General features: G+C 44.5%; 1 protein-coding gene across 2 annotated transcripts in view; it reads left to right on the plus strand.

Moving 5' to 3' along the window:
• The window catches only part of usp43a (ubiquitin specific peptidase 43a), a 189,145-nt gene that overhangs the window by 115,222 nt on the left and 46,786 nt on the right, over window positions 1-27,137 (plus strand). For both annotated transcript variants that reach the window (XM_070553644.1, XM_070553645.1), the window contains exons 9-11: window positions 3,795-3,895; window positions 15,776-15,853; window positions 16,872-17,001. In XM_070553644.1, the coding sequence (XP_070409745.1) occupies window positions 3,795-3,895; window positions 15,776-15,853; window positions 16,872-17,001 (309 nt within the window). The remainder of the gene's footprint in view (window positions 1-3,794; window positions 3,896-15,775; window positions 15,854-16,871; window positions 17,002-27,137) is intronic.

The raw sequence follows: 27,137 nt of genomic DNA on the forward strand, positions 1-27,137 counted from the left end.
CAAAGAGCATCTTTAAATTTCACGAACATCATATGTTAAATCCGTGAAATCCGTGGCACACATTCATTGATTTTTTTCGTTCTTCCCGGGACCCATGGTCCGGAGGTAGATGGGCGTGACTCAGACTCCCATTAAACTGTTGAGATTCTGTATTCACTATTGGGCCATTCCCATCTGTACCGGGTCGGCCCGGGCCGGGTAGCCCCAGCCTGGCCCGGTTGATTCCACACATCCTGGCCTTAAGCCCATGTGGGCTGATTCTACCCACCAATCAGAGGCTTGCTCTAATGGAAGGTGTGAATTTGCTGTCAGCAGTGGGTGTATTGGCCCTGGTCGGCCTGAAGCAGACCCCCTCGAGAAGAGGGCTGAGAATGAGCCTTGGTTGGCCCGGAAAAATACCAGGCCACCCAGATATGTAAACAACCTACGCTACCCGGCCCGGGCCGACCCGGTACAGATGGGAATGGCCCACAAGGCTCATTCTCAGCCCTCTTCTCGAGGGGGTCTGCTTCAGGCCGACCAGGGCCAACACACCCACTGCTGACAGCAAATTCACACCTTCCATTAGAGCAAGCCTCTGATTGGTGGGTAGAATCAGCCCACATGGGCTTAAGACAAGGATGTGTGGAATCAACCGGGCCAGGCTGGGGCTACCCGGCCCGGGCCGACCCGGTACAGATGGGAATGGCCCATAATTAATGTTTGTTTGAACTAAAACATTTAAATGGGATCCAAAATAAAAAAAATATATATAATAATAACACAGAATACATTTCCATTTACAAAATAAACAACTTTATTATTCTAAGGGAGTATCAGTTTAAGCAGAGGTATTGTTTCTCCTCCCAACAGATTACAGAACGTTTATAGTTAAATGTGTTTACTGGATTTCATGAGCTGCGGGGCTTAAAGCTGTACGAGTTTGTATGGTTAGTTTTCACGTTGGAGGCCCGTAGCACTGTTCTGAAGCTCACATGTGTACAAATGAATCGTTTGGGATAAACTAATCAGCTTCAAAGACATGATGCTTGAAGACGTGTCAGAAATACTTTTCCACATTTGATAGAAAATATCTACCTACTCATTTCCACTGAGTGGTATGATGTGGGTCAGAACTCTGTTTTATACGTTTTGATCGTAAAAGCGACCCATGCCCGTACAGCACCATTCCTGGGCCCTCTTCGGTTGTAGGTCACAGTGGAACGGTGAGGGAATAGCTGCTGGTGTGAAGGAGAGGAACAAGCACAAGACCTAAACACCAGAGTGTTGTTATTTCGCCTCACCTCAATGATGCCACAGTCGTGAATGAAGCATTAGCTTCTGGCTGGAATCCAATGTTAGTTTATTGCGTCACATTTGTCATAGCGCTAGCACGATGCCCTGGTAGGCAATCGGGTTTAATCCCACCTGCCCAGTTGGAGTCGCTCTCAGGATGTCAAGCCAATGTGGTGGAATTGTGGTGAGCACTTTCCTCTCTCTGATGAACCCACTCTCAGGGTCCGCTGTTGTGATGATAAGGGATGCCACTGGTTGTAAAGTCTCACCCTCACACGTGAAGATTCAGTGTTTATTTTTACAGGTCAGGCATTTTCATATTGGAAGTGCAGAGATTGACAGTGAACCACTTCCCCTCTAAGGCCTAGTCCACACGTAGCCGGTTTTTTTTAAAAACGAATATCCGCCCCTCTAAAAACGTGCATCCACACCACCTCGTTTAAAAAAACTCTGTCCACACGTACCCGGATAAATACGTTGTTAGGGACATGCCAGACCTGTAGGTGGCAGTACTTCCCCCGTTCTTAACCTCGTCCTTCGTCTGTGGTCTTCCGCAAGGAGCAGTAATTCCTCTTGCAAAAACAAACGAGCAAAAAGCGCTTGGACAATTGATAAAGCGAGCGCAGCTCTGAGGGCGTCCATGCTGTCGGCTAGTGTAAACACAGGTCGCACACGTGATGTCAGCATTTTTTGTCGCGGAAAGTGACGTTGCGGACCTTAAAACTCCGGTTTTGTCCGTCCACACGCAGACACCCAAAACGGAGAAAACGCAGATCTTCATTTTGGCCGGAGTTTTTAAAAAGATCCGTTTTCGTGTGAAAAAACTCCGTTTTCGTGTGGATGGCAGGCCAAAACGTAGAAAAATATCTACGTTTTGGCAGATCCCCGGCTACGGGTGGACAGGGCCTAAGTTATGTCCGTTATATTTATTTCAATTCATTTATGATATATATTACAAGACTATATTATAGAAATGTTTTTTATTTTATCGCACTAAGACAGCCTTCAATCAATCAATCAATCAAAGCTTTATTTATAAAGCGCCTTCCGCAACCCTGTCAGGAAGCCCAAAGCGCTGAACATGGTTCAGTTGTAGGTAAATATATTGAATAAATCAATAAAAGCAATTCAAATTACAAAATACAAATTACAAAATAGATGAAACATTCTGGTACAGGACAAATGTGTAAAACAATGGATAGAGTGAACCAATGAAAACTGTGAAATAAAATCAACATAAAAGAGGGCCAAAATCAAACATGTTCTGGAAACGCCAAGCGGAGGAGGTGTGTTTTTAGGCGACTCTTAAAGACTGGCAGAGAAGGGGACAGCCTAACTGAGGGTGGCAACTGGTTCCAGAGTAACGGTGCTAGGACTGAGAAAGCCCGGTCCCCGCGGGTACGACACCTAGAACGAGGGACAGCGAGCAGGCCTTGGTCAGAGGAGCGCAGAGCGCGTGATGGGGAGTGTCTGTTCAGGAGAGTGGCTAGATAGGGGGGACCACCACCCTGGAAGAAATGATAAACAAAGACGAGGATTTTGAATTATGAGCGATAGCGAACCGGAAGCCAGTGCAGGGAGGCCAGAACTGGACTGATGTGGTCCCGTTTCCTGGTCCCAGTCAGGAACCTGGCAGCGCTGTTCTGCACAACCTGTAGGCGACGCAGTGATGACTGACACAAGCCTGCATATAGAGAGTTGCAGTAGTCAAGCCTAGAAATTACAAAGGCATGCAGTACCCGCTCCAGGTGGGCTCTCGACAGCATGGGCTTGATTTTTGCAAGGCGTCTCAGGTGAAAGTTGTTTTATGGCCCATTTTCTTGCAAATATAAATGAGAAGTTTGAAACAAGATAATAAAAAGTTCTGATTATGTGTTTGACATATTTAATGCACAAGTTTGAGCACAGCAAACAGTATTTAATTAAAAATGTTGTTTTAATATAATAGGAATAACATTTATTAAGTCTTTTTCATCTACGGATGAATCACAGAGCATGTGAAGCTGTGAGCAAGGTCAAGGTTCTGCATCAGCATTTGTTCTCTTAATTAAAAAAATAATAATAATAGAAAATCCACCAGACTTATTTAACTTATAAAACACCAAATAAATGGACCCTTTTCTAATCTATTCCCTGTCTGTTCATAAAAAGTAGAAACATTTTCCTCAATCCCAGAGCTGGACTTTTTCCACTTTTGTGGGATTTTCAGCTGATTGCTGATAAATAAAAAAATAAATAATGAACAATACATTTTAAATTGTACAGAGATAAAACTTCCTTGATGCAAACCAATCAGCGGCGTGATGGAGTGAAACCTGCTCCCCTGTGGCTTGAATGATGCTGAGGATGTTGTCAGAAAGATGAAGGAAGTCACGTGATGGATTTAAATTTTGTATTGAAGTACTGCTTATGATATGGAGCCCCCTCCACTCGCCTTTTAATAAAGTTCCCTACTCGTGTGTAACTGCCATCACCCTAACCCTTACACACAGCACTGATGTGTCTATTTGTGTCTGCAGAATGCTGAAGTGTTCAAGATCAGAGTGGTGGGAGGCTCTGCAGCCTACAGCTACCTGTCCTCTCAGGACAGCAGGCCATTGTACCACCCTGCAGTTGACAGGTAGGCAACACACACACACACACACACACACAGTTGCATGAGTTCAAAACACACACTCTGCAGACAGAAAAGCTGCAGAGTCAGGCATACAACAGAACTGAATATGCATTCACAATGGAGTCCATCTTTAATGTTATAGAGTCATCAAAGTGATGATGTTCAAATAATCGTTCTGAGATAGGAAAGTCGGTGGACGTGTGACTGCAGGGGATTATAAATGCATCCATGGCCAACGCTGTAGAGAATAAAGTGCTGCTTCATTGATTTAGGTATTTTTCTCAGGTGTTTCTATGATTACCGGTACTGAAGTAGAGTAACAAGTATTCCACAAGTCTCAAAGTCCTTTGATATTAGTTACAGTGAATTCACGTAAAGGTATTTGTAGTGTTGATTCTGGTGGACATCTAGAGCTCACCCTGATATGCTGTCATTCATCTGCTCCAGATCCTTCTGTGTTAACCTTCTGTTTTTTATGTGCTATGGAAAGTACCGCATTGACCCAAATATAGGGCGACCCCAATTATAAGATGACCCCCCCTATATCTTCAGGAAAAGACCAAAAAAAAAATAATTAACCTATTTTTATAGAAATTTTGAGAACAAACACTGAGCAAAAATACATTTTTTTTTATTATCAGAACTTTGCTGACATGTGAAATCAAAAGTCAAATGCTGCTTTTATTCAGTCGCCGTCTGCCTCGCTGTACTCACTCACTCTCATCCTCACTCATGCTGCTGCGGTCCCGGTGTGCCATCAGATCGCTACACCTGCCGACTCCTCCCAGAACGTCATCCTCGCGGCCACCCAAGGCATCCATGCATGATAGTTTGATGCCTCTGCTGAATTGTCCACCACCATCTTAAAATTCACATAACTCTGCCTTAGTTTGTTAACTTGCCCCACTTACGGTCCACTCTGCTCTCGTCTCCATTTTTTTTCTCCTGTTAAGAACACACAGCCCGGCGTCCGTTGCTGTTACAGTCGTGTAATGACCCCAGACAAATATCAGCATGTGCAAATGCTTAGACCCCGATTATGAGACGACCCCACAATTAAAAGTTACTTTAAATTAATAAATAAAAGTCATATCCGGGTCAGTACGGTATATCACATTCCTTAAGTTCAAATTAGCTGGCTTCTGTTTTCAAATGGAACGCGATCATAACCGTAGACACAGTAACCGGTTTAGTCAAACCACTCAGTGAGTGCGTTTACATGCAGCGAGTAACCCTTTTAAAACCCGAATGTTCACAATAACCCGGTTCCGCAGGTCCATGTAAACACCGCCAAAAACCCGGATATGCTCATAACCGGGTTTTTAAAAACCTGGTTACTACACCTGGGGTAACCCTTTTCTAACCCGAATGTTTGGTCGTGTAAACGCATATCGGGATATCCCCATCAAAGCGTGTGTTCTGCGCATGCTCTGTTCGCAAGGAATCTTGGTCTTTTGAGTAGCGAGACGTCTTGTATGCACCAGAACACCGGAAGTAAACAACAAGTTGGGAGCAACATGGCGAGTTGCGGCACAGCACCACACTTTTGGAGTGACGAGGAAACTAAAGCGCAAACAAACACGGTCGCTATCTCTTCCGAACTGGGAAAAATGTTGTTGTTTTCACGGATACCGGAACAAGAAGAACCGGAAATGACGCATATTGCGTCTGGACGTAGTCCATACGTCCTGATGCTACCCCAACGTCCGCATTTAAATCGGGTTATGCAAGTTAGGGGTAACTCTTTCTATTTATGCTTGTAAACGGGTTATTCTGATCAACTCAGAAACCCGAATACCGACCTTAACCCGATCATAACCCGGATATTGGCTGCATGTAAACGTAGTCACTGATGCATACAAATTTCCATGTTTGAATCCTCATATGATTGACAAAGACCAACATCTCAATTAAAAACTGACTTTTCACCTTCACAGTGGTCTAAATAAAAGAACTTCAATAAAACAGTTAAGCCTAGGGCACACTGCAGACAGACACGTTTTAAATAGAAGCCATTATAGTTGATGAGAGTGGTTACATGGGGAGTGCCACGCCGTGTCCCAGAAGCACCGCGCCGAGGTGCTGAAGATGGGTGCCAGTTCTATTTCAAGCGGCATAGCAGCACAGCGACTGTTTACAACAATGTGGAGTACCTTACAACAGACATTACGACGCGGAACGGCTTTGGGGCACAAACCCAGCCGCAGTGCTGATCTTAAGATATTCTAATAAATAGCATGCTTACCCATTTTTAAGGAATCAGTCTCACAAAACACAACGGCAAGTCTGATCATGTGTAAACAATACAGTCACTTCCTGCTTCCTGTTCTCAAGTCCCGCGTAATGTTGTGACTATCGCTCAACTCTCCAAGAAGCGCTCAGCGATGCGGTGTGTCCTGTGTGACCATTTAACTTCTGTGGTGCATCCGTCTCCGGTGTGCCCCAGGCTTTACCCCGGGTTTTCACCATAGCCGCCAGCAGCGCGTTACTGCAGCAGCACGTCTTGCTCGCGTAAGCTGCTGCTTGGCCCTTCCCACGAGACGCGAAGCAGCAGGGGAGCAGCTGTCACCGACCGAGCACGAAGTCACACGAGTGACTTCGTCAGTAAACACAACAACAAGCAGGAGAAAATTTCAACATGGTTTGTGTTTTATGTTCTGTCCGTTTTATAATCGCCAATACGGACCTGAAAAACAAAGGAGACCGCTAGCTAGGTGATAACTTCTCACGGGGCCGAACAGTTAGTAACTTTAAGTAAAGCAACCGGAAGGCAGTACGTTCTTTATTCTGAAAATCTCGGTAGCTTCTCTCCATTTCCGCGTCCGATTTCCTGTCTTTCCTTCCCCCAAAATGTCGAACTTGACCCGTTTCAGAGGCGTCGCGCGTAGAAAATAGAACCGGCGTGTAAAGGCGACATGCTGCTCCTGAGACGCGGCCGACTCGCGCTGCTGACGGCTCCAGTGGAAAAGGTTCTGTTGACCACAGCGGTTCCTACCAGCAGCTATGACGTGCTGCTGCAGTAACGTGCTGCTGACGGCTCCTGTGGAAAGCCGGGGTTAGTCTGCAACAAGCCTTATATCCACAAACCAACTGAATACGACACTGAAAACATTTAAAGGTGTATTCTTCTTACAAAGATTCTGTAGTAACTTCTGTTAGCATTCGCATGTTGGCCATCTTACCTAATCAACAGATTAAGGTGCCCCCCCCCCACCCCACAAGTTGGTGGATCTTTGTCTTGTCAGGTACCGTTAACATTAGAAGAGAACACATAGTGTTCATTTGCCTCCAACATCACGATGTGCCTATCATGCATGCGTACTGTTGATGCTCAGACATAATGCTGTGCAGCTCTCTTATGTTTGGGTACCATTTTTTATTCATGGCTTTGCTCTGAGGCTGAACTGTGAGTGTGTCCACTCCCTTGGCTGAGAAGCCAACCACACATGAATGCTCTCTGGATGATACATTGCACATTTAGCCATCACTTGTATCCGTACAACACTGAAGCTACCAGTGCAGTTGCATCGCTGACGTTGTGAACAAACCACTGGTTCAGATCAGTGAATCTCTCCATCCCTAGTCCCAATGCTTCTGGGACAGTTCCACAATGCAACACTTCACGGCCGAGGAAAACGCACCGATCCACCATGACGGCGGCTAATTGCTGCTCACCATGTTTGAAGGATGTTACTCGATGGTTACGCATCTGGTGGAAAAGCTAGGTTAGTTTATTCTGTGTGTGTAATTTTTGTTTTAGAGACGATGCTTCTTCGTGGTCATTTAACTGCAGTTCATCTGATCAATCTTCTTAAAGCCGGGCGGACACTGTGCGACTTTTTCACTCGCAGCGTTCAGCTTCAGCTCAAACTGTACGACTTCCTCGCAGAGCAGATCTCACGAGTCAGGTGCTCACACTGCACGACCCAGTTCTCGGATGCGACCTGACTGCTCACACTGCACGTCTGGTAGCAACATGTCGGCCCTAAAAATGTGCTAAAAATAGCAGTTTTTACACAACACGTCAGACTTTTTTGTCTTGTTTTGCCTGTTGTCCTTCGGGAGTGCTGCAGGAGGACACACGGGGATTTATGGGGGTTGGATGAGGAAAACGAAATAAAGAAAGTAAATCTGTGTTTTGTGATCAGTTTAATTTGACATGAACACGACAAACACGCTTTCCTGACAACCTTTGTGAGTAAAAAAACGTGTAGAAACAAAAACGAACAGCGTGTGTTATTAGGGAAATAGCGAGCGGTGTTGATGCATGATTGCGGATGCACCGTGAGCGGTTCTGATACTTTTTGGGACGCAGCTGCTCGCAGCGCCGCTTCAACAGTGCGATACCCTCACGAGGGACGAGCAAAATATCAAACACGCCAGAAGTCCGTGCGAGCTCACGACAGCTGGTCACGTGGTGTTAATCGCCTCTCGTAACCCCCTGTACACTACACGACCGCTCGGCGCAAAACTCGCCCCGATGTCGTAGATTCTCGCACGACTGGAAAATCGGCTCAAAAAGGTGAAAAAGTCACACAGTGTACGCCCGGCTTTACACACACACACACACACACACACACACACACACACACAAATAAACTACTAACTAAGGCAGCCTCATGACGTCCACACTAGCACCATATCTACTCCACCTAGATTGGGTAGGAAGTGTTCACATCCTGCGTGCAACCAGTCATTTTTTCAGCCCTCTTCCCAAGGTGGTCTGCTTTGGGCTGAACTGGTCCAACACACCCGCTGCCCACTGATTGGCTGGCTCAAATTCACGTGGCCGACTGCACAGGGTGGAGCTGACCCTATGTGAGGGGGGCTTTAGTGACAGTAACCATTTGTGTTATACTCTAATCCTTTGTCTATAGTTTTAATTACAACAACAAACACTCTAAAAAGCTTTAAAAGAAGGAAAACTTCCTTTGCTGATGCTGGTTTTACTTACGACAGCATTAAAAAGAAAAGAGGTAATTTGACAGCGAAAAGTTGTGAGAATGATGAAATCAGTGTGCCATTGTGCTTTCAAGGAACTTAAGACAAAGATTTGAATCGGCTTCAGTAAACAACAGTGAGACTTTAAAAGTAGGAGCAATGAAATAAAAATACCTGGTTATAAGACACGTTAAGGGTCTGGTGAATCACTATGATCCACTCTACTACATAAAAGTAATGATGTGTAATGTACAGATCAATATTTGTTTAAAAAATCATTGGAGCAGTGTTGTGTTTGAAGACGAGCATTTAAAACAGACTTTTAGACAGAAATGCACTCTGAATGAAAACCAAACATTTAGGACCATATTCACAGGGAAACCCTTATTTTGGGTTGTTATAGTCAGTCACTCCGAGTTTAACGTGCAGGCTGAACTTAAAAATAGTTTTCTACCACTATTTCCTGCATTTGTCGCCAAGTAAAAATGAACGGGTACATTCAGATCAGAATGGCCACTCAGAACGACGTCACATTGTAAATTAGCATTCATGAACTCACCCGTCTCGGCTCAGGACGGGGAAGGCCGTTGTTGGTTTAGTGTCCAGGAAACCGCATAGAACGTCTCGGCTATTAGCAAATATCCATTAGCATTAGCAACTCCACCACACAGCAGAGCTCCTCCTGAAGCCTGGTTTATGCTTCTCCGTCAGCTCCGCAAGGGACAGACACGCACGGATTGACGGAAGCGTTTTGCTCTCATACTTCTCCGTCTCCTGGAGAGTGTTGCAAAGCAATTGCCCGGCAGGACAGCAGAGGGCGTAGCGCTGTTCTGTGGTATCCTGTCATGTATCGGTCCAAGATCGTGTGTTTATATTGTGTTTTTTGTGTATATAAGAGACTTTTAACACGGACATATTTGTCTCTCATTCTCCCACCTCTTCATGCGCTCCCCACCTCTAAACCCACGTTTCCTGTCATTTCCGTCCACAAATAAAACACTTATTGTGCATCTTTTCACTCCTCCAGTCATGGGAGGATAAAACGTTCATATTTTTAGAGTTTTTTCGCGAGGTATTCTTCAAGCTTCTCCGTGTCTGCCGCTAGTTAAACTCGGCTCTCTTTGCAATGGCGGCGCTGTAAACAACAACGGCGTCCTGACCAATCACAAGCTTGCGTAATCCGTCTCGTTTGACGGATGTTTAAAAAAGTGGGCTCGACTCCGTACGTACTTGCGTGCCTGCCGGAGCCCTACGCAGGGACGGATAATGGCGTTGCGTGTCTCCGCACTGACGCAGACAGAGAAGCATAAATCAGGCTTGACTTGTTATAAAACATCAAATGAACTCAGTTTTTGAATAAACCTTCAAGTCCAGCCAAAAGGGCACAGATGTTTATGATTCTCTACAACACGACTCACCAAAGTACACATTGAAAACGGTCTTTCAGCGATACACATTCTGAAGCAGCGCACCAGCTTTGGTTTAATCTCCGTTAGACTAAAGAGATGTACGCCGATGTGTCTCTCAAAGCCTGCAGAAGAGCTGCAACACGTTGCCTAGTCAGCTGATCCACATGTGAAAATGTTTCTGAGAATTATATTGTGGAAAAGGATAAAAAAAGATGAGTGTGTCCGTCTGTATTGATGTTTAAATGAGATTATTTCCACTGATGTTTTCTGGCTGAGCTCACACACGTGCATGCTGCAAACTGCATCCTGACAACATTTCGTCTGAGATTCAGAAAGCTCGCTTTCAAAACAACAAAACGTCCACCGTAATCATGATAATAACAAAATAACAAAAGCTGATTAGTCACAACAACAACAAGGGAAAAGTTGGGATCGTGCATCCATCTGCTTCAGCAGACCTGGTGATTGAACAGACTTCTGTAGAACCTGAGAAAATTCTGGAGTCATTCAAAAGCCTCCTTTGTAAAACACACTGTGGAGGCAAATCAGCAGAAAGTCTTACAGGCAGCTGAAAAATGAACGACGTTTCAGGATATCCTTCCTTCCAAGTCAGTCATTCATGCATTCATTACCTCTCGCCTGGACTATGCAAACACCCTCCTCATTGGTGTTCCGGACTCTGCCCTGAATCGGCTGCAGGTTGTTCAGAACGCTGCTGCCAGGTTCTTGACGGGTACACACCGACGTAGCCACATTACCCCTGTCCTGGCACATCTTCACTGGCTCCCTGTCATTTTCAGAGTGCAGTTTAAGTTACTGACTTTTGTTTTTAAAGCACTCAATGACCTGGCACCTCCCTACCTCTCTGCCCTTCTCACTCCATATGTGCCCACCCGCTCGTTGAGGTCGGCTGACCTTTTGCTGCTGCACACGCCGCGGATGAGACTCAAATCGCGGGGGGATCGAGCATTTGTCCACGCTGCCCCAAAGCTATGGAACTCACTGCCCATTGGAGTTCGGCAGGCTCCATCTCTGGCGGTTTTTAAATCTCGTTTAAAGACCCACTTTTACACTTTGGCTTTTAGACGGTGACTCATTTTAGTGTTTATTGTGTCATTGTTTTAATGTGCTCTTAGTATTCATCATGTTTTCTCTGCTTTTAATTGAGATTTTTATCCTTTGTTTTAGCTCCTTGTAATGGTTGTGTTTTGTTTTAGCCTGTGCAGCACTTTGGGCAGCTCCCATGCTGCATTTTAAATGTGCTGTATAAATAAACTATGCTATGCTGTGCAAAATGACATTAGACTCTTTTGGGATTTTCTCACTGTAAAATTCCCAAAATATTCTTACGTACTTACATACTCTGATATGACCGCAATTCTGAACTTCTGAATGAATTGCCCCTGTTCAAATACAAGCGCAGTCTTGGCGTCAGAATGAGTCTTTAAAATTCATTGACATCATATGTGAAATCCATGGCACATAACAAACGGAATTAGAAAATAGCGTTTTTAGCCCCATTGACTTGCATTCTTTTTTTTTTTTTTTGTTCTTCCTGGGACCCATAAGCCGGAAATAGATGGGTGTGACTTCCATCCTCTTTTAATAATCTTTTTCACATCAAGCATATGTGCGAATGATCGAATGATCGAATTATTAATTATTGTAATTAATGAAAAAATAATGGTAATAATGATAATTTACTACTTTGTTGCCCAGGGCAGGAACAGCTGATTCAATGGGCAGGTATGGCACCCCAATCCCAGCCTGTACCATAGCGGCTGCTTCAAACCCTATTTCCTCCAAATTTCAATTCAAAGATACTTTATTAATCCCAGAGGGAAATTAGCAGATTAGTAGAAATAATAATTTGTCAGCCAAAAGAAAATAGATGGGAATATGCTTGGATGCATATCTACATGCCACTGTACATTTATCTCTATGGACAAATTTTGGCTTGCGACTGGTGAAGTCTGATTTTGATTTAGCATCCAGAAGACCAGCGGCAGTGGCAAGTGCACAACACAGTAGAACTCATCAGGTTTGGGAAACAAGCGCATATCACACAGCAGAGCTAGCAAACAGAGGCAGTGGAAGAGCCAGGTTGCTGTTAGCCAATCAGAGGCGAGGTCTTTGAATATCATAAATATTGATGAGTAACCCCAACTCACACTGGGAGTCTCTGCAGCCATTGGCGGGCCCAGCTGGTGAATTATTTTTTGGGTGGTGCTCAGTCATGTCGTCTGAAATGTTGGATGCGCTAACCACAGATCACCACTACGGGACATCAAAGTACCATTCTTATGATAGAACCCAGGTTTTCTACCTCAACAATGGCACTAAATAAAGGCTGGAAAAAGCTAAATTCACATATTGTGAAAAACGCGCAGTGGTAACAATGCAATATGATCATATCCACAGAAGCAGCCATTTAAATTAAAACCCAGACTCTCCTCTTTAAAACAACATAAGAACCGTTACTCCACCTGTGGAGAATTTCTGGTTCTGTCCTGACCTGAGATACAGCCCTGTTGGTCTTCTGCGCTTATCTTCACGATCACGGTACCCCTGCGTCCATGGCCTCCCCTATTCTTTGTATTGGGGGGATACGGTAGAGATTGTTGCATCGAAAAGGAACAGGAAATGCATAGTAAGACGTTTCGGTAGTGGTAAAAGTGTAAATAACATTTTAAAACTACACTTAAATGTAGATAATACACAAGACTTATAGTCTGTATGATGTATCAATTGTTTAGTTCAATGTTCACGTTTTTTTAAGTATTTAGTGGTTCCTTACTTCTTCTTCCGCTTCCTGTGAGACTGTTGGGGCCACGCCCTCTATGGGTGAGCTGCCACTGTCTGCAGCGCAATGCAACAGCCATTTTAGTTTGATTCACACCAGCTATGACACTTACCGTTTCAGGTGCCTTCCAGAAGTGTCTCACTGCACTACTAGTGATGGGATTGGACTATATTTTTACAGCGACGTGCTTCTGGTATGCATCAAGCCCCTTGATTAACATAGGGCTAGACAGGAAATCACACACAGTATCAGTGGGAACCAGGTAAATCGGGTCTTCAAAGGATGCGGCCCCTGAATTTAAACACAGTAGCTTGTGTCCTCAGTGGCAAAGGCTCCGGGGGTGGATGAGAGCCGCTTAGAGTTCCTTAAGGCTCTGGATGTTGCAGGGTTGTGTTGGCTGACACAGCTCTGTAAGTAACAGCTCTGTATCATATTAAATTATGTTATTTCAACAGTGTTGCTTAACGCGACTATAACATACTAGAGCAAGTGCACCTAGAGTCTGATCCTTCGCACCTGTCCGAGTCGATCACCCCCTATGTTCTCTTGCGTCCCTTAAGTTTAGCGGATCACCTGCTATTATGTACCCCCAACATAAAGTATAAATCTTGTGGGGAGGGTGCTTTCTTGTTTGCTGTCCCCAAACTCTAGAACACAGCCCCGCTTTTTGTGAGGCAGCCTTCATGCCTTGCTCGATTTATATCAATGATGAAGTCATACTTTTATGACTTGGCATTTTGATCGGTCATTTTATACGCTGTTTCATACTTCCTCTCTTTTTATTGAGTTTACCTAGTATGGTGATGGTAAGTTTCTCTCTTTCACTGAAAAAAAAAACGATTGTTTAGAATGTTAAATATCAGCCAATAAAATCGTCAAAAATGTGACTAAACATATTAGTTCATGACTTAATAAAGAAAATTTAGTTAATTCTACCTATTTTATTTAATTAACAAATATAACCCAACTGTAATGAGTAGAATTACCCACTGATTAATTACCTATTTTATTTAATTTACAACTAGAACAATTGTGCATGTTGGCCAGAGTTCACAGTTCCGTGCTGTATTTGCTTTTCCATTCCAAGTATTCATGTGTCTAGAGATACAGAAGCCCTAAAAATTTAGGGGGAAATTTCTGCTCATCTAAAACAACCTTGAGCAACAGTGAATGTAAGTTCTCTTCAGCCTTTGTAAACCAGAAATTTATTATTTTGTGTTGCTTTTGTTTGAATAAATTTATATTCATACCAGCATTACATTGGGCAGCAATATAGCTCGGAAGGTAAAGGTTGGTTTATGGCTGACGCATCCGCAAGGTCCGCACGGCTCCGCGTGGAAAAGTTGCGTTATTTTGCATCATTTTTACAACCACGCCCCTCCACCGCGCCTCCGCACGGCCCAGAATTTCCGCAACGCGCACCTCGGAAAATTTCTAACCACGCGGACGGACGGACGCGGAAAAACATGGCGGACCAGCAAGAACTAGTATGGCAGAGGTTCGTAAATACAGACATTTGTATGATTCAGCTCTCAAAGATCACCATGATCAACATGTTGTTAATAATTCTTGGAGAGAAATAGCTCGCACTGTCGGAAAAGACGAGAACGTTGTTAAAAATGCTGGAATGCCGTGTTGTAAACAGTAATTTCTACTTCTACTATGGTGTAGTGTTGGATGCATGCCGTAGAGCTCCATGCTGCCCCCTACAGTTTGGGAGAATATTGGCTCACCGCAGAGACGAGCCGCATGAACCATAAACGCTGCGAGTTGTGAAGCGCGTTCCATCCGCGAGCCGCATCACCGCGCGGAAAGTGAATGCGTCAAGCATAAACCAAGCTTTAATCAGGTGGTCCAGTAAGCAGAAGGTTGCATGATCAAGCCCAGCTTTGACAAATGGTTTTACTTTTGAATTTCTAGCTTAGAAAATTGGGTAACATTAACTAATAAATGTCAGTTAGATTTTACCCAATTCCTTTAAGTATATCTTAACTTAGAGTATAAGGCACCATTTACAAATATATATATGGGGTATAAATTCATGAAGCAAATTGTTATTCCAATTTTATTGGGTAGTTTCTATAGGTATTTTTTTACAGTGTTTGTGCAATGTTTCTGTTTGTACCTAGTCTTTTAGTTTTGTCTCTCTTTTGGTTCGCTGCCATGCTGTTTTTTAAATGGGTTTAGAAGTAAAGCTGGCTTGGTATTGTAGTCTAGTTGTTTTGCTTGTCATCTTCCTGGAAAAATAAACATCATCTGGTGATGTAGATTGGAAGTCTGAGTGTGGGGTGTTGAATATTAACGCTGCTATGATTTCTTCCAGAGATCAAAGCAGCTCTAACATCACTGCCACCCCCGGTCCACAGAAAACAAACAAACAAACAAACATAAAGCAACCCCACAACCCTAAAGTCCACACAATGGGGCGTTTGGTCCTTGTCCTGATTCAGCCCATGATACCAGGTTTCATGCTGCAGAGTGCGTCATGTGTGTCACCGTGGAACAAAATGAGATAAAATAGCAAAATACACTCAGTAGCTTCATTTCATCAGAGCCTTTCTGTGTCTGCGGATGAAAATAAAACTCATTTCCTCTGTTTTTCAGTGTCTTTCTCATATCTAGATTATATGTTGTATAGAATATCATACTGAGCCTTTGCTGAGTAAACTAAGATAATGAGTGTGTGTGGATGTGTGTAGTTGTTTTCTTTGATGGTTTATTGTATTTCAGGGCTTTAAAGTTCTGTGGCCCAGGAGGCCCTCCCCATGTGAAGGTGGTTATTGAGTGGGAACACGGCATCAAAGAATGGTGAGTACTGTGGTCTAGAGTCATCAATGAAAACAAATAACATAGAAAACATCATGTGTGTGTGTGTGTGTGTGTGTGTGTGTGTGTGTGTGTGTGTGTGTGTGTGTGTGTGTGTGTGTGTGTGTGTGTGTGTGTGTGTGTGTGTGTTAGGCTTTTTAAATTGCCTAAATCCACAATAATCTGGTCTGTTCTTATGGGACAACAAACAAGCACCCTCTTGAGCCCTAACAAGAATCAAAACAACCAAGCACATCACTCCTGTTCCTAAATCTCTACACTGGTTACCTGTAAACTACAGAATACATTTCAAGTGCTTCTATAAATTGCTCAATGGTAAAGGGCCAGAATACATGTTGGATCTCCTTCAGGTGATTGGCGGGTATATGGCAGCAGTAGTTCAGGATGTTGAGCGGGTTGTCCAGTAGTCGGATGGTTGCAGGTTTGATCCCGGCTCCGAACAGAGAATTCTGCTATTGTGTCCTTGGGCAAGACACTTAACCCACCTTGCTTGCTGTTGTGGTCGGAGATACCGGTGGAGCCTATGTTCTGCTGCCTCGCTTCTGCCAGTGATCTGAGCTCCAGAAATTCACATTTAATTTTTAAACCCCACCTTGGGTCTACAGAGCCCAGCATGGACCTCCCTGTCCTGGTACCGACCGATGTAAAACCAAACAGTGTGAAGCTGATTTCAGCTACGAGGCTGCACACAGGTGCAATCTTCTTCCTCATGACCTCAAATGTACCCCAACTGTAGAAACTTTAAAATCAAAATTGAAAACCTTGAATGAATGTTCTTATGCGGCACCTACTGCCCTGTACTTGCTCACCCTTTAACTTTAACTTAATTTTGTTTTTATTGAGTTTTCTGTCATGTTGATTTCAATGTTCCTGCTAATGGAAAGCACATTGAATTGTGAATGAAATGTGTTATATAAATAAAGCTGCCCTGCCTTGCCCTCTTGATCCCAGTGCAGTTTTGACGCTCAGTGGGAAATACCACACGTTGTGTTTGGCTCAGTTTGTTTGGCAGCATCCAGGAGGAGGTGGTGAAAGATGCTGAGAGTGTTCGGAACCAGCAGCAGCAACACCTTCAGCAGCATAGCTGCACCCTGGACGAGTGCTTCCAGCTCTATACCAAAGAAGAACAGGTGAGACCAGAGACGACAAAAGCAATCAACCAAATGAGTCTTTTAAAAAGTAGTTATTGGATGTACTTCTACAGCTATTTTCATAAAAAATGTAAGTTTGCTGCCCAGCTGATTAAACTCTGCAAACACGTAAATGGCTCTAGTTGTTGTCAAGTTCTGAGATGCTGAGCTAAAATTGAGATTTATCCCCAACACACACTCTGAAGGCTAATACATCAGACAAGATATTTTAAGGAATTACTTAGGGATGCAACGATACCACTTTTGTCCAAACCGATACAATACCGATACTTGGATCTGAGTACTCGCCGATACCGATTACCGATACAGATACTTCTACCACACAAAAAAATGCAATGAATTGGAGTACAGGTTTTATTTTCTTCTGTTTTCATTAGGAAAAGACTGTGAGGTAGATAAAAAGTAATAGAAGTGATCACAAAACTAAAATATTAGGTGAACAGAAATGACAAGTTACAGTGAAGTCACTTTCAAACAACTGCATTGGTATCAGTTACTGGTATCTGTTAACTTTTACCGATACCGATACAGGTATCAGTATCTGTATCGGCACGGATACCGATACCATTATCGTATCGGTGCATCCCTAGAATTACTTTAAATTATCTAAAATAGCATTTCATTTCTCGAGTTAGGTGTAGAAGTTGAATGTTTTGTACTTGCAGAACGTCCTTGGTTTAATTTATGTAAAGTTGAAAAGTCTGATTGAAGGAAAATTAAAAGCCTTAAAGAGCAAGTCAACCCCTACCAGAGTCTTAACTCCACTCCCACTTCATGTTTGAAAAATGCAACAAATGCTGTTGCCTGGCAGACCGAGAAGGCGGAGCTGCTAAAAAATACACACACACACACACACACACACAGGCTCACGACAGCAATGTGACATCATAATGTACCAGTTTACATCATAGCATACCTCTTAGCCAATAGCGGTGGCAGATTTAAATTAAAATACAGTGCAGAGTTTTTACCTGACGACGGCACAACACTGCCAGTTTTAGGCTGAATATTTATATTTGAACTAAGATGCACTGAAGTGCCAAATTATTGACGACACGTGTCTGCAGCACGATTAGACACTCGTTTATTTAGTTTATCAGCAAAAAAAGTTTATTTGGGGGTGACTTGCTCTTTAAAAAGTAGAAAATGTCTTCAATGTATTTAGTGAAGTTTGAAATCTGGTCAGTATTCACACATTTAAAAAAACAAGTTTGTTCATAAAAATAGATTCACACAGACTAGCAAAACACAATTATTCTTTCTTTAATGCGGCTGATGCTTGGGGTTCTGATCCATTCTCGTTTCTAGTGAAGTGGAGCAAAACCATAATGGAGAAGATTCTTAGCAGAAAGAAAACGTCTGAGAGGTTTAGCAAAGGGAACGTTCATTTAAAGTGGTGCTTTATCAAAACTTTAATACATTTGCAGTGAACTATAGTAGGAATAAAGGCCTAGTAAGTCGTACTCTGGGGGGAATAAGCTCCGGTGCGCCTGTTTCAGAACGTAGAAGCAGCCGGAGGAGTTTCAGTTGACAGGTTTGGAGTCTTTAGCTAACATTGATTGGATAAGAGCAACGCAACTGCACCACCGAGTATGTTTGCTCTGCAAAGTTGTTGTTTTATCTCCACATATAACACAAGTCTGAAGAAGTTCTGCTTAATTGGGGGGGTCACTAATGCTAACAGTTAGCTTCAGCCGAGACATTCTCTGGTAGCTGGACGCTAAACTAACGACAGCCTTCCTCGTCTTGAGTCCTTGAATGTTAAGTGACGGTGTGACGTAGGTATGTCAGAAGCTAATGCAGGAGATAGGTGTAGGAGCCTTGGGCCCCCAAATGCCTTGAAACGGCCCTGGATATGGGACAGAGCTTTAAATGTCACCTGAATTGTTTCAAATGTGTAAATAATACATGCTTAGATTGTTGCTTTAAACAGTTATACGGGTGTAGTGGGGATACATCTACCTACCTTTTACTTTTCAGGCACCTTCTTTTGTTTTCTTGCTTTTTATTGGACTATTTTCCTGCCCTGTCAGACTCTTATCATCCTGCATCTCCTCTCAATCCTCTAGAAAAACTGCTTTCAGGCTTTCCTACCTTTTCACCTCATTTTGAAATCATTTGAACTAAGCAGCTCAACGCCATCTACCGACCACGTATCATACATAGCAATGTGCCACGGAGGAGAGGTGAAATCAGCAGAGTACAGGTTATGAGCTCCGCTGAGACACGAATAAAAGACAGAATGTAGAAAAATGAGCAGAAATGAACAGTTGCATGTTCGTTATTTTATTTTGCTGGCACCACTTTACTGTGGCTGTGCTCAGTTCAGCAAGAAGTACCTGGAGCGCATGAGTAATCAGCGCTCTCCATACTTTTGAAGATGATGAATCAAGTGCTAGAGAGGCCCTCGGACTTGGAAGAAAAGGGTGGAGTACTCCACATGTAAAATAAAGTCTTTTAATTGATCATCTCAGTGGTGTGTGTGTGTGTGTGTGTGTGTGTGTGTGTGTGTGTGTGTGTGTGTGTGTGTGTGTGTGTGTGTGTGTGTGTGTGTGTGTGTGTGTGTCCCCGATAGCTGAGTCAGATACTGCAAGATGAATGCCTCCCTGATGGTTCTGTTAGACCTCTTTTATTCCCCTTATTTGGGCTGCTCACATGGGCCCCCAGTGGACGTGGGCCCCAGGGCTCGTGCCCATAATGCTCATCGGATAATCTTGATTGATCGGTGTTCTATGGGTGTTTCTCAATTTCAAGGCGCCTGGCCTTGCGAGGCGATGCCTTGCGAGGCCATGTGCCTTGCTTACAAGGACACTGTCCTTCCTTGGTCAAAGAAAACGATTAAATGGAACAGACTTGCATCACGTGACCGCGGCTTCCACGGCGGTCACGTAACGTCACGTGACACGGGAGATAACGTTATATTTTATGCGTATTAGTTTCAATATAAATATATAACAAGATTTTTACTTTTTAAATTGTGTATATGATTATTAAATTAAAAATATAAGCGAGTTACTACCCGCTAGCCACCGAAGCTGCAACTACTAAGCTACTAACCAACCATAGATAACTTCTTTGGATCTAAAAAAAACATTTTAAATTAGTTGACTTACTTTTACACTTGAAAATTGTCCCGAAGTAGCTGCCGGCTTCTGATCCGCCATCCTTTTGAAAATACTGTGGTGTATTGTGGGTAGGGCTGCATTATGTATCGAAAAATTATCATCATCGGGATAACAGGACGTGCGATAGGCCCATCGCAAAGCACGCCAAAAATGGCGATAAATGTTTGGTTCAAACATTTCCATCCGTGTGATACATCAGCTTTTTGTAAACCAGCAGTTTTTTACGCGGAAGTATTATTTGACCAATCAAATGTAGCCCTTCTGATATGCGGCCAATCAGATGGGTCCGTTCACGTAATACGCCCGCTCCCTACGTAGACCCTTACCCCCAAATTTCACTACCTCCGCTCCGCTCCGACACGAACGCCGGAGCAAAATCGGTCCCGTTGTAGTCAATCAGAGCAATTCCACTACTGCGGCCGTGCTCCGGCAGTGTGGCGCCGTGCGCCGCCCTCTGTTCCGGCGTCCGGCAAAAATAGAATCGATCCTATTTTTGCCGGACGCCGGAGCACCTCCGCAGTAAATGAACAAAAATCACAACGGCCCAACAGGAAAAGGAGCAAGCACAATTTCCGTATTTCACAATAAATCGATAAACAAAAGGCGTTTTTTGTTTCATATGCACAGGTTTAACAACTTTTAACAACTATCAATGGCGGCTGAAGTTTAAATGCACAAAAGTAAGCCATAAATACAGTTTCTACTATCAAAGTAGTCACACTTTGTTGATCCAAACACTGCTGATCTCTCAACACAAATGATGGGCAGATTAAACAGTTCATGCCGATGATTCTCCCACACAACGGGTGTTTGGATCTAACTTCCGCGTTTATTGCTCGGACTGTATCACAAGATCTCGACAATCCCGCGCATGCTTGTTTGCCCACCTCAGGTCTCCGCACCGGAGCGGAGCCGTTGTAGAGCGGGTACCAGTAAAAATTGAGTTCGGAAGCGAGCGGCTGCGGAAGGCGGGGGCGGACCGGAGCGGAGCGGAGGTAGTGGAATTTGGGGGTTAGGATGGAAAGCATCACCTGAACTGAGTTAGCGGCGCTGTTCTCTTGTTCTTCATGCTGGCTCAGAGCAACGAACGTACTTTGTGCTGAGGTTTCTGGAATCAGCGCTGCTTTCAAACGTGAACGTGAGTCCGCTCGGTGTCGTTAATCATTTTTACCGGGCTGACTAACCCCGGCTTTCCACGGGAGCCGTCAGCAGCACGTTACTGCAGCAGCACGTTACTGCAGCAGCACGTCATAGCTGCTGATAGGAACCGCTGTGGTCAACAGAACCTTTTCCACTAGAGCCGTCAGCAGCCGTCAGCAGCGCGAGTCGGCCGCGTCTCAGGAGCAGCATGTCGCGGCCTTTACGCGCCGGTTCTATTTTCTACGCGCGACGCCTCTGAAACGGGTCAAGTTTGACATTTTTGGGGAAGGAAAGACAGGAAATCTGACGCGGAAATGGAGAGAAGCTCCCGAGATTTTCAGAATAAAGAACGTACTGCCTTCCGGTTGCTTTACTTTTAAAAAAGGTTACTAACTGTGCGTCCCCGTGAGAAGTTATCACCTAGCTAGCGGTCTCCTTTGTTTTTCAGGTCCGTATTGGCGATTATAAAACGGACAGAACATAAAACACAAACCATGTTGTAGTTTTCTCCTGCTTGTTGTTGTGTTTACTGACGAAGTCACTCGTGTGACTTCGTGCTCGGTCGGTGACAGCTGCTCCCCTGCTGCTTCGCGTCTCGTGGGAAGGGCCAAGCAGCAGTTTACACGAGCAAGACGTGCTGCTGCAGTAACGTGCTGCTGACGGCCCCTGTGGAAACCCGGGGTCAGACACGTGCCGGTGAACCAACCCACCTTCATGTCACTAGTGTTCCACCGGGTGGTGATGTTAGCCCCAGGCTCCGGTTAGCTTCCAGCTAAAAGGCTACAGCACTCTCCTCCCAGTCCCACCCTGCTAAAGAGGGCCTGGAAAAGTTCCGCCACACATCAAAGTGATTTTTCATTTGTGAGCATTTATAACCTTGTTAATCAGGATAGTTGGTTTGCTGCTGCACATAAACTGTCAGTCAGAAGCTCTGCTAGCCGGTTATCTTAGAGGAGCTAGTTCGGGAGGTCGGGTTTTCACAGCATCTGTCTGCATTCCTTCGTGGGGGTTGTTGTTAGCACCTCGAAGGCTGCTATGGCGCCAGATTCGGATAACAAGACTTTGTTTGGGTCAGGCTGAGATAATTTTCCTCTCTGCCTTCAGTCTTTAAACTGACCATTCAAGTCCTCCAGTGAAGCCAATTTAGGGTTTTAAACTTGTCCATACCATCCGGTGACCCTCTCCGAGATGACATCCATTTTGCGGACTAATACCGGTATCCATAAGTGGAGAAAATGTTCAGTAGCATTGAGAGAATTTGCTGTTGCATTTAAGTGATGTTAACTATTATTTAACATTTAAACTTATTTTCTGATTTTTTTATCTATTCAAAAACCCTGGTAAGGGATGTTTTTCTGTATTTGGAGCATCAGAAAAAGTTTTATGGTGGAGGTGATGTTTTAAAGTCACTGAGAAACTGCATGCATGCAGTTAGTTGTTTTGCTGCTAATGCAGTAGGAGGTGCAGCTGCTAATACAGTAGCAGGCGCAGCTGCTAATACAGTAGCAGGCGCAGCTGCTAATACAGTAGCAGGCGCAGCTGCTAATACAGTAGCAGGTGTAGCTGCTAATACAGTAGCAGGCGCAGCTGCTAATACAGTAGCAGGTGCAGCTGCTAATACAGTAGCAGGTGTAGCTGCTAATACAGTAGCAGGTGCAGCTGCATATTTTTGCAATAAAAATGTTATGTTGTAATGGAATTCATGCATTAGTTTTTGTTTGCTTTGAACCCAGAGCAGACGTCACACGCCAGACGACATCAACACTGCATACTTTAGTATGTGTTCATTTATCGCGAGTAATATCGATATCGCAATATTAAGCACTGTTATCGAATGTCGCAGGTTTTTCTTATACCGTGCAGCCCTAATTGTGGGTACTTTTTGGCCAAGGCTAGGCTACAAGACACCTCCCGTGTGTCCTTGCTCAGCTAGCTAAACGGTTAGCAAACGGAGAACACATGCCTCGGTAGAACATGAACATTGGAACCAATTGGAACACGTCTTGGCGGGTCCTGATGACGTATCTCCTAGGCGGGCGGGGCCAAGACATCAAGGCAAGGTTCCTTGAGATTGAGGAACACCCCCATTTTGTAGAGAGGGTGGGCTTAGCACCAAAGCGTTATCTTTTGGACTGGACGTGCATGATTTATCTGTGGATCCTGTGGCGTTTTCTGACCATGCTGTGATCACGTTCAGCATCTCACGTCTCCTTCCTCCAGCCCGGCGACGGTCTGCTCGTTACTCCAGGCGCTTATCTCCGAGTACGACTTCCAACTTTCTGTCGGTTTTGGACACTGATGCCCTCGCTCCGCCCTTGTCGGTTTCCTGCATGGATGTAGATGGCCTTCTGCATCGGTTCAGTGTGACCTGCTCTGCTGCTCTGGACGCTGTAGCCCCTCTGAGACCGAGGCGGAAACAGACAACATCTGACCTTTGGCTAAATGATGACACCCGTAGCCTCAGGCGACAGTGTAGGGTGCTGGAACGGAGGTGGAAGAGAGACAGACTGTCATGCTCTCGGCTGCTCCTGGTTGATGCACTTTCACGCTACCAGAGAGCAGTTAGATCTGCTCGTAATAACTATTTTTCTGCTATCATTTCACAGCATCATGGAGACCAGTCCAGGCTGTACAGCATAGTTAACTCCCTGCTACTGTTAAATGAGTCTGATGGTCTAAATCCTACTGTTGCTTTATGCACAGAGCTACAGAGCTTTTTCCTCAACAAGATCCTTGGTATTAGGCTTAGCCTCCAGCCTCAGATACACACTATCCATGTGGAACCGCCAGATCCACCTGCCTTCTCAGTCTTTGCTCCTGTTCAGCTTGCTGAACTGATGAAACTGATTAGCTCCATGAAGCCAGCTGGCTCTTCGGTGGACTGCCTCCCGGCTAAATTGGTACGTGACTCGGTGTCTGCGCTGAGCCCGGCACTCATGAACATTTTTAACATTAGCCTCAGCACTGGAGTGTTCCCTAAGGTTTTTAAAGATGCGGTTGTTCAGCCGATATTGAAAAAACCTGGTTTGGATCCCTCCACTTAAGAGAACTTCCGCCCTATATCGAAAGTCCCGTTTCTCTGGAAGGTCCTTGACAAAATTGTGCATGGACAGATCTCTGCCCATATGAATAGCAACTCGTTGTTGGATGTATTTCAGTCAGCCTTTAGACCAAACCATAGCACTGAGTCTGCTTTGATTAGGGTGCTAAATAACATTCTGGTGGCATCTGACTCTGGGTCTATGGTACTGCTGCTCCAGCTGGACCTTTCAGCGGCTTTTGATACGGTCGATCACCATATTTTATTGGATCGGCTTGGGTCTTGGGTTGGGGTGACGGGGGTGGCGCTTAAATGGTTCCGCTCCTACTTATCAAACCGTACCATCTCTGTACAGATTGGTGACTGTGCATCCTCCAGTCTTCCACTGCCTTGGGGGGTGCCGCAAGGTTCCGTTCTTGGGCCATTGCTGTTTTCAATCTACCTTCTGCCTCTGGGCAATATCCTGAATTAGCATGGCCTGAGCTACCACATCGACGCAGATGACTGTCAGCTATACGTGGAAAAGGATGAGAAAAATGCGGGCTCGAAATTGGCTGCATGTATGGATGACGTGAAGGGCTGGCTGGCATCCAACTTCTTAAAACTGAATGAAAAGAAGTCTGAGTTTATTGTTTTTGACCCCCGCAACCACCATGGCTCTCACCCTGTTTGTGACCTTCTAACCCTTAACCCCAAACAGTGTGTGACAAGTCTCGGGGACAAGCTGGATGCTGGACTCACAATGGCCCCACAGATAAACTCTGTAGTGAGGTCTTGTTTTTATCAGCTTTGCCGCCTTACTCACCTCAGACGAATCCTGAAACGGAGGCATTTGGGGTCAGTCATCCTTGCCTTCATTACCTCTCGCCTGGACTATGCAAACACCCTCCTCATTGGTGTTCCGGACTCTGCCCTGAATCGGCTGCAGGTTGTTCAGAACGCTGCTGCCAGGTTCTTGACGGGTACACACCGACGTAGCCACATTACCCCTGTCCTGGCACATCTTCACTGGCTCCCTGTCATTTTCAGAGTGCAGTTTAAGTTACTGACTTTTGTTTTTAAAGCACTCAATGACCTGGCACCTCCCTACCTCTCTGCCCTTCTCACTCCATATGTGCCCACCCGCTCGTTGAGGTCGGCTGACCTTTTGCTGCTGCACACGCCGCGGATGAGACTAAAATCGCGGGGGGATCGAGCATTTGTCCACGCTGCCCCAAAGCTATGGAACTCACTGCCCATTGGAGTTCGGCAGGCTCCATCTCTGGCGGTTTTTAAATCTCGTTTAAAGACCCACTTTTACACTTTGGCTTTTAGACAGTGACTCGTTTTAGTGTTTTATTGTGTCATTGTTTTAATGTGCTCTTAGTATTCATCATGTTTTCTCTGCTTTTAATTGAGATTTTTATCCTTTGTTTTAGCTCCTTGTAATGGGTGAGTTTTGTTTTAGCCTGTGCAGCACTTTGGGCAGCTCCCATGCTGCATTTTAAATGTGCTGTATAAATAAACTATGCTAATATAACTACAAAGATGGCATCAGCTCAGGAACAACGCTCATTTGAAATTACTTTGGCGTTGACTTTGGACGATTTAGACTTGGGCTTTTGTGGGGGACATGAGCAGTCAGACTATATATTTGCATAATAAATGGTTAACGGCTTGTATAAATATAAAAATAGCTCCTTCTAGGATCTGCAACAACACAACCAGTCATTTAAACATTCACACACTGGTGGTGATGAGCTGCATCATAGCCACAGCTGCTCTGGGGCACACTGACAGAAGCAACGCTGCCAAACAGTCGCCACCAGTCTCTTCGAACACCGTCCGCAGGCAAGGCAGGTTATGTGTCTAGCTCAAGGACACCACAACAACTGCAACAGACACATGTAAGTTAGCTTACCAGGATTACATCAGCTCCTTAGATGTAGCTTACTCATTTATACTTGATCTGGTCTACAATCACTCGTCTGTGCTCACCTAGTTCAAATGTAGTCCTTGATTTATCAGAACATTCTTCCAAGCCCTGTGGCAGGGTTAGGGTTTTCTATGATTGTCCTTTTTTCCATGTTTGCTCCTCACGGGAACCCTTTTTGAATTCTTCCTGTCAGTCTGTCTCCCACCTCCATGAGGGGTGTGATCATGAGTAGGAACGCAATGCTGTTTTAAACTAATCTGCAAAGAATGGTGTGAGGTTGAACTGTTTTCAAAGAAAATAGGAATAAAAAGCAGCCTTTAGAGAGTTGGACTCCTCAGAGGAGATGGATGTGGTGTTGTAGATGAATAAACCTGCAGGGAGAATCAGAAAACTGCATGTTGCTGGCCAGGAGAGCACCTGGGAGGCGATGGGATCAACCAGGGTGGATTTAAAGGATCAGTTTGTCAAGCAGAACGAGGAACAGTCCAACGACCAGTGAATTTTCTTTAGTACTGAAATAAAAAGTATGGCTGCTTTTCTCCAGGAGATTTGCTGTCTGCTCTAGGTGGAGGATTACACCAACGCCTCTAGGCCTGCTTCTGAACAAAGTCAGACAGAAGTCAGAGGTGTTTTAACTGCCGGGGGGAACATGGATGTGTGAAAGCCCAGCAGCTCGTGATTCAAGCTTAAGAAACCTGCATCAAGCACAAAAAGCAAATCTTCGATTATTCCTTTAGATTTTTTATCAACAAATCCAACATTTAGAAGCTTTTATTTGATTATATAATATTGATGCATTTAAAATATGCTTGTTTTCATTTAGTTGGAGTCAAGTCAAATCTGATTAGCAAAGGGAAACAGCCCACTGAGCCTGTCCTCCCACATATACATGTGC

The sequence above is a fragment of the Nothobranchius furzeri genome, chromosome 7, assembly GCF_043380555.1.
Source record: "Nothobranchius furzeri strain GRZ-AD chromosome 7, NfurGRZ-RIMD1, whole genome shotgun sequence".
Lineage (NCBI taxonomy): Eukaryota > Metazoa > Chordata > Actinopteri > Cyprinodontiformes > Nothobranchiidae > Nothobranchius > Nothobranchius furzeri.